Genomic DNA, 8,577 nt, shown 5'->3' with positions numbered 1-8,577 from the left:
CTCATTCAATGTCCACAAACACACTAAGAGTATACTCTTTTCTTTCCAGCCCTTTTTCGATTATGACGCACTCGTCCGGAGCCGATTCGGAAGATTTCCCCTTTTGATAAGCATGCTGTCTGACGTTGAGAGGGTTTCGACTTAGACCCCCCGTCCTAATGTGCTTCTCCACCATACGTTCCAGACCCTTAAGCATAAAAGATGTCAGGCTTATAGGTTTGAAACTTTTGTTATAAAGCGTAGTTTTCCTTGCCTGGCTTTGGGACAAAGATAACTTTCACCAAACGCCAAGATTGTGGAACATAAGAGTGCGCAAGACATGCCGAAAAGTTTATTTTCAGAACTTCATTAGTTGTTCTCCGCCACGCTTGAGCATGATTGCGTAAATGCCATCGGATTACGATGAGTTAAGAGGTTACATGGGTTTCGTCGGGTTAAAAAGGCCTATTTTCAATATTTTTTTTTTCTATGTAAAAAATTATTTATTTAATTCAAACTTTTTTCTGTCTTATAGATACATATTTAGAGAATAATTTCTGAAATTTTCAAAAAAAAAAAATTAAAACTTCTCCATTGTGACGTCATTTCCGGTGACCCCTCGAAAAAAAGGTGCGTCCACGTTGTCAGCATAACTCCAAACAGGCTCATCAAAAATGAAAAAACAAAAATAAGTGCTTTAGTTAAGACCATAAACTCGTGCCTGAACGAAGCAAAGAAAAAAAAGTAAAAATTGGAATTTTGGCAGACATTTTTGCAAAAAAATGAAAATTTCGGTCAAATTTGCTTGACTTTTTTTTTTAAATAGTTGTTATTGAAAAAACAAAAAAAAAAATCCTTCGTTCAAGCACGAGTAAATTGTATTTCGAATACCTGTGTAAAATTTCATCAAGATCGGTTAGTAGTTTTAGAGAACATTTGACAAACGACTTTGAAAACACAGTTCCGAGAAAAACGCGTTTAAAGTTTTGAATAACAATAAAAGTGGCTTGGAGCGCACACATTCCAAAGGTTGTATCTCAGAATTTATTATTCGGACCGACTTGATAATTTTGGATAATATTCCTGAAATGTTGTAGAAATTAACAAGCCAAAAAAAAAGAAATCGATTTTTTGAACCAACGAACCCCATGTAACCCCTTATAGCTTTCGAATGACGAGAAGGCGAACCTTATCGTTTCCTCTTTAACTATCCTAGATGCAATAAACCAATCACGTTTGCTGGTAATTATATCGATATGATCAGATTGATCGATAGAGCTTTGACCAAAAACATTCCTGGGGCCAGGGAAATTCGTTGAAAAGAGAACATCGTACACTTCTGATTTTGAGTCTTCCAACTGAGTTTTAAGAGCTCTGTTAAGAAGTTTCTGGAAGTTTTCTGGAGTTTCAAGAGTCCGGTGTTCCACCAAGGGACTGTCTTACCCTCTCTTCCCTACGTTCCGGGCACCCTTATTACAACACTTGATTAAAGTTCGCCCCAATATGTTAATGGCTTCTGAGTATGTTCGGAGTTTGGGAACATCAAGAATTTCTTCTTTAGTGAGATCCCCATTTCGTGTCCCATCCGCATTTCGGAGATTCCGGCCTGCTGGGGTAAGGTTGTCTCTGCCGCAAGCCTAAACTCTATATAACGATGGTCCGACAGGGAATCTGTATAGAATACTTTCCAGCCAGTGATATGATCTGATATTTTATCATTAGATAATGTCATATAATTCACTTCCTGCCTTCTGCTGGTCACAAAAGTCGGGATGGTGCAACGTTCTGTATAACCAAGCGACATGACAGAATTAAGTCGATGAGTTTATGGCCCTTGAAGTCCCATTTTGTGCTACCCCTGAGTGTGTTCTGTGAATTCGCGTCACATCCCACAATTAGACCTAATCCCATGGATTCAGCATATCTTACAACTTCCATAAACTCCCTCGTAGGGGGAGGGAGAATAGAGTCGTAAGGAAAATAGGCCGAGAAAACAATTGTCTCTACTTGTTTGCCCCCTAACGGATACTTTATTTTGACTGCAACTTAGTCTTGACAGCATAATACACGTACGCGGATGGACCTCTCCCTATTTATAAAGGATAGACCACACTTTATATCTCCCAAGCTCTGCATGTGTCCTTCGCTTGACTGCGGCATAAAAGAGCCGTAGGCGATATGCGAAATGTTCAAGAACGAAAAGAAGGGAGGTCGGTCCTCCTAAAAAACCGGTAGAAGTGCCTCCGATCACTGTTTTAGCCTCGACTGCGGCAGCGATCAGACTGCCAGTGACAGGAGGAAGACGTGGCTTCATCGATAGGGCTGGTCCTGGTACGAGGACTGCAGGAGGCGGTGGAGGGAGAGAAAATCTGTCTCCAATCGTTTACGGCGGGTGTGGTGGGGCTCTGCAACTAGATAGAGTTTCGAGGATAAAACTAATACCCGTATGCATTCGTACATATACATATATACATATACATATATACATATATATATATATATATATATATATAGGTATATGTATATATATGTACAGTTGCGGACAAAACGCTCCGTACGACCCCTTTTTCTTAATTTTTCCCGATCGAAAGTATTTAAAAGAAATGTAATGACGCAGTTTTGTTTCAAGTCTAATTATATAAGAAATGTAAAAAAAAAATATTTTCAGTATTTATATTACTTTAAAGGTTATTCACGAAAACCCAAAAAAAAACCTCTGACAAAAGTGTACATACAGTCAGCGTCAAAATGATAGCACATTAAATTTTTTATGTTACGAATGATAAATTTAGATTCATACAGTTCCAATATATATGTAATAATATATTTAAAAATAGCGTTTATGGACAACCAAAATTAGTAGCTCTTCATTAAAGTGAAAACAATTATTTTCGTACTGCGTCAAAAATATAGCACATTTATAGAATCAGTGAGTTTTAAAGACATAACAATAATAAATGAAGAAAAAAACTTATTCTAATAATGGGTGGACCCTCCATTTTTCTTTATGACTTCAGTCATGCGATTTGGAAGTGATTTAAATAGTTTCTTAATATACTTTTGTGGAATCTCGTCCCACTGTGCTAAAATGCTGCTTTTAAGATCGTCAATGCTATCATACTGACGATTTTCGGAGTAAACCTTTCTCGCAAGAGATCCCCAACAATTTTCAATTATGTTTAGGTCAGGAGATCGGGAGGGCCACTTCAAAATATTAATGTTTTTTTCGTTGAAAAATTGTTTTACAATTTTTGCTGTATGCACAGCTGCGTTATCCTGCTGGAAAATTAGGGAACCTTTTGTAACATGATTGCCACGGTTTACCACTTCGTTGCCAATCAGATTTATGTAGTCTCTGCCGTTCATTCTTGAAGGTACAAATTTAATTTCACTCCTTCCACGATAACCAATCCCGGCCCATATCATGACACATCCTCCTCCATGTTGGCGACGGCTCGAAACCTTAGGCTCCTTCCGCAAGTCGTGGTTATAGTAAGCCCAACCATCCGGTCCATCTAAATTGAACTTTTTTTCGTCAGTAAACATAACACGCCGCCAACGTTTATTCCACTTAATGTGCTCTTCTGCAAATTGTAATCTTTCCTCCCGATGCGTCGCTGTTAGTGGTGGCTTCCTTTGAAGTTTTTTGCGTTGGATAGTTTCAGATTTTTGCAAAAATCTTTGTACATTACGTACACGTGTTTCAACACCAGCTGCTTCTGCAATTTTCTTGGCAGTGAGGTCAGAATCGGGATCTTTTAATAAATTTGAAATTACTTTACGGCTTCTATTTAATTGTTTTGCAATTTCACTTATTTTTGCTTTGTTTTTATGCAAATTTAGAGCCACTTTCACTTCTGCACTGTTAAGCTGCGTTCCTCGCCCCATTGTTATCAATAAATGTTATTTTTATCTTTATTGTACAAAATAAACACGTTTTTTTGCGAAACAAAATTATTGTCCACATTTAACGACTGTCCATCAATAACTACGAATTATTTTGTGCAAATGTGCTATCATTTTGACGCACCAATTTCACACATTTTTCAGATAACGGTAGTTTAACTAAAAAATATTTACCGCTATGCCGCTCAAAATGAGCAAGTGGACACATTTAACTCTTACATTGCAAACCAAAAAGAATAACAAAAGGAATACAAACATATTGAAGCAATTTTTAGTTTATTTGTGATTGTGCTATCATTTTGACGCTGACTGTACATACGTTACATTAAGACACTTATTTTGCTCTTCTTTTCTGCGAATTCTGCTTTGCATTCTTCAGAGAACGTTAATGTATAGAGAAGTCTCAATGACAGGAACGCATGGAATTTTGAGGGGTACTCGTTTTGCGCACGGAGTTCAGCCCAGACATATTTTGCACCAAAAGTTAACAGAAATATACTCAACTGGTCAAACTAATCAGCAATTGAGTAAAATTCGTTTGTATAAAGGAAGAAAGAATGTTAACGCTGTAGGCTAGCTTTGTCATAGAAAACAAATACATATACTTATATGCTAAGTTCAATGGCAACTTATAGCGTTTTCTTTTCTACATGAAAATGTTGCCCTGTGCTGCCACTTTCGAATTTTGTGATCTTTTGTAAAATGAATGCAATCTTCCCAAGGAGCAGCTTTATCGTTTCTCCAAGGGCAAACCTAAAAAAATGTGAAAGTGCATTTCTTGCCCTCTCTGGTATCGACGGTGTAGATAATTGCCCTATTAATCAGCTGATCAGTAACAAAAGTAGCCCCTTATTTGACTCTTTCTTGCTCACATTAATCGGCTGTGTCCGAGCAGCACAGATAAAGTCTACACATTTTTGACATTTAATTTTAGCAGTCGTGAATTGAAAAAGCGAAAATTGAGATTATACATAGAACTATATTATTAAAATATTGTGCCCGTGATATTTGCAAATTGAAATTACCAAAATCAGTAAGAGAAATTGTATTTTGTCTGGTAAATGTGTTTGGGCGAAAATATTAAGTTTTACATAAATAGTTACCTCCATACAAATAATTGGTGTCATAGGTGGAAGAACATTGTTAGCCGGGAAATGGAAAAACGATACTTGAGTTTAGCAAACAATTTAATAAATGACCTCCTGGAGTCGTCGTCCTCTTCTTCAGATGACGAGGAGCTCGGCGTACTTTTAAATCCAAAAACTAACTGCTTACGCGTAAATAACTTTGTAAATGAAGTATCAACTTGTACACAGGCCGCAGGGTAATTTTTTCATTGGGGCACGGTTTAGTTTTCGCCCACCAAGTTTCAGGAAAGATGCATACTATGAAGAATGGTGTTAACGCTTTTTCTTTTTTCTGGTTGGAGTTTCTTGAAGATATCTCGCCCATTTCCGCTTACCGCTCTCAAACTAGTGGGCAAAATACTAGACACCATTTCAATAATTCTGTTCAGTGCTTGTTTATATAATATACTGTATGTTTTTATAATTTATTAACATTTACAGTTTAAACAAAATTTTCGCATTGAGCGTGAAAGTGCGAATGATTTAATCGCAAAATACACAAACAGCTCGTACTATATAAGGAGGAACTATAAAGGAGGGAGACCACAAGCAACGCCAAACACACACGTGTTATTGTTTTTATGGTAACAATGGAATGACTCCAATGTGTATGCATTTAATTCAAATAATATTCTTATGTAGGTTTTGCTGCAATAAAACTACCATATGTGAGGTTAGCAACCTGTTTAATGTGTCATATTCTTGTGCCCATAACGTGATAAACAATGTTGTGTCGTTTCTGATTGGACTTTCACCAGACATCATAAAATTCCCCCAAAGTGCTACTGAAAAAGAGATTATATCAAATGAGTTTGCGGCAATCTCTGGTTTTCCTAACGTATTAGGCTGCATTGACGGGACCTACATTTCGATAAGGGCGCCGAAAAAAAAATTCGTTCAACATACATATATAAATAGGCATGACACAATTTCCGTGACTATGCAGGGTATATGTGATGCAAATTTAAAATTTTTCGATGTTTTCACTGGCGTGGCGAGTAAAGTGGACGACTCGCGTGTGTTGAAGTTATCTTTCATTGGTAAAGAACTTCCAAAGCTATGTTTACCAAAATATCATGTGTTAGGGGATTCTGCATATCCGATCCGAAATTATTTGTTAACGCCGTATAGGGATTACGGGAATTTAACTGAGCAAGAAAAGAGATACAATTACAAATTTAGTCAAACACGGGTCCGAATTGAAAACGCCTTTGGATTGTTAAAATGTCGTTTCCGGCAACTTATGCGATTAGATTTTCATGAAGTTGAGACTACAGCGAAATTTATACTAGCATGCTGCGTACTTCATAATGTTTGCATAGACAAACAAGATTTTATAGAGAAAAAAGAATACTGCGTTGATCCTGCTTCCGTTCAGGAACAACATTTTCCTTTCGAAGTAAGCGACACTGTTCTTACTGAGCTGGACGAAATAAAAAGAAGCCAAATAAAGTCACTTTTTTGACATGTTTTTTTAAAGTACCTAAATTCGTTTATGAAACTCGGAAATTTTCTACTTAGCAACATTGAATAGGTTAGTTCAAAAACAGTAAATGTTCAAAATTAACGTTCCGAGGAAATCAAAAAATTATTTTTAACTTCGTTCGGCATTTCCCCTTATTTGTACAATATTAACAGCTAAGTAACGTTTTAAGGCCAGTCAATGAAGAGACCAAATATGTAAAATTTTGGACTAGCACAGTTTTCGAACGCACTAATTGCATTAACGAGATGTACCTTGAAAGAAACTTCAATAAATATTAAAAAACTACTTTTTCTTTTGTTTTATATATTGTATTTATTGAAAATAAGGGAGATCATATTTATTTGCTTCAAGCAGGTACAAAGTAAAAAATAAATAGGCGAAACGTTGGACCAGGAACGAAAGGCACTTCCTCCCATTTTATACTAAATTACAGAAGCCTGCAAAACCAAAATATTTCAATTAACATTTATTAGATCATAAGCAGCATACACAATTCAAACCGGCTTTAATAACTAACCTCACACGCCCACAGCTTCAAGCTGGTTTGTTTTCACTGATGCACTTTTCCAAAAGGCTTTCGATTCTTGCAGCTTTCTCCATTCTTTCCTTGTGTCGCTTCTCCCTGGCTTCTTCCTTCCTAGCAGCAATTTCTAACATAGTTTCTTGGAGCGTTTTCCTCTTTCTTTGCTTTTCTTTTGCTGCGACCTCTTTTTTTATCATACATTGGCTACTTATTTTTACTGCCGTCTCAATGGAATCATCTATTTTGCATATTTTTTCGAGCTCTTCTTCAAACTGTAGCTTTTGGCGTTTTGCACCTGAGGTCCTGTTATTTTCCACCGCCACTTTTTTACGTTTTATGATGGTCTTATACCTTTCTTCACTCTGCTTCCAACTTTCCCCATCGAACTCTGCGCCAATTTTAGTCCACATGTTCTTTTTTGTCTTTAACTGCTCGAAGGGACCAATGTCCGGCAAATAGGAGGCGTATTTATCCAGCAGAAGTCTCGTTTCGCCTTCCGTCCATACTACCAAAAAGGATCGTTTAAATAATTAGCATTTTTCACTTTTTCACATTTGATAGAAAAGTCAAGACATTCTCATTTTACCTGTAACTGTTTTGCTGCTAATAGGTCTTTCTTCATTAGCTAGCATTCTTTTATTTTAAACTGTCCACCAAAAATTCCTGCAATTCATTGTCCGATTAGCGCGCGAAAAAACAGCTGATTGCATTTCAGGGTTACAGTTTGTGTTCTTTTATAAATGTGAAGGGCTGCACTGAACCTTAAAAATGGTAGCAGTTTCTCAAGGTGAAGTGCGACTTTGAATAACTTTTGCACGTGGGCATGGCAACATTTTTGTGTAGAAACGAAAACGCTATTAGAAAGAGCAAACTATCCAAAAATGTATAGAAATATTATGTCTGTCTATGGTATCTTCTGTAAAAGTTTGACTGACTCAAAATCCCTATAGAAAACACTTCATTACCAGGCACACAGGAAGATGGCATATGCAAATGTAAATTTGAGAATTTATATATATACATATGTGCATATTTATATGCTGTGTGTATGTGTGCTCACTAGCCACAGCTCAAAATAAAACGGTAGAACTTCTCAAGAAATACAGCGCACATTCATAGGCACAGCAGTTTCTAACCGTGGAGATATAATATATGCATATATTTTGTACACTTTTTATCAATTGAAGAACTACATCCGTAAAGTAATATAATATACTAATTAACTATTTGCCTACTATCAGTTAACATAAAATAATTGTTTGGAAGTTTTTTATTAGCTACTTATGTAGTTTTCTGCAACTTACTGTATGCTCATGCGCGCACTTGACGCACGGCAGCTGCGGTTATCGCGCATTTAGAAATACATATTTACATACATATATTGATGCATACATATGTACGAAGCCGCGGGCACTGGACTTGACAAAAATTCAAGATTTACCAAATATTGGCAAATAATTCTACGCGAAATATTCCAATATTGACTATTTACGAATGGTCGAGAAAATTGGCATATGGGCGGCTCGTTTTATGAATGAAAGTACTTTGCTCGTAGA

The 8,577-nt window shown here is 36.6% G+C and overlaps 1 protein-coding gene and 1 long non-coding RNA gene across 2 annotated transcripts; one reads left to right on the top strand and one right to left on the bottom strand.

The window, feature by feature from the left end:
- The first annotated feature begins 5,039 nt into the window (after positions 1 to 5,039).
- Positions 5,040 to 6,477, top strand: LOC128870121 (putative nuclease HARBI1). The gene is made up of 2 exons (XM_054112726.1): positions 5,040 to 5,209; positions 5,655 to 6,477. Exons 1-2 carry the CDS (start codon positions 5,040 to 5,042, stop codon positions 6,475 to 6,477), a joined length of 993 nt encoding a protein of 330 aa, XP_053968701.1.
- Positions 6,478 to 6,784: 307 nt separating this feature from the next.
- On the bottom strand, positions 6,785 to 7,134 carry LOC128870495 (uncharacterized). Its single transcript, XR_008455388.1, has 2 exons — positions 7,016 to 7,134; positions 6,785 to 6,935 (listed from the first exon to the last, which is right to left on the bottom strand). It is a non-coding gene; the product is annotated as an uncharacterized LOC128870495 (long non-coding RNA).
- Positions 7,135 to 8,577: the final 1,443 nt, after the last annotated feature.

Source organism: Anastrepha ludens, chromosome X (genome assembly GCF_028408465.1).
Source record: "Anastrepha ludens isolate Willacy chromosome X, idAnaLude1.1, whole genome shotgun sequence".
In the NCBI taxonomy this organism is placed as follows: Eukaryota; Metazoa; Arthropoda; class Insecta; order Diptera; family Tephritidae; genus Anastrepha; species Anastrepha ludens.
Note: the sequence above shows the minus strand (reverse complement) of the source record. Positions and strands in the feature narration are given on the sequence as shown.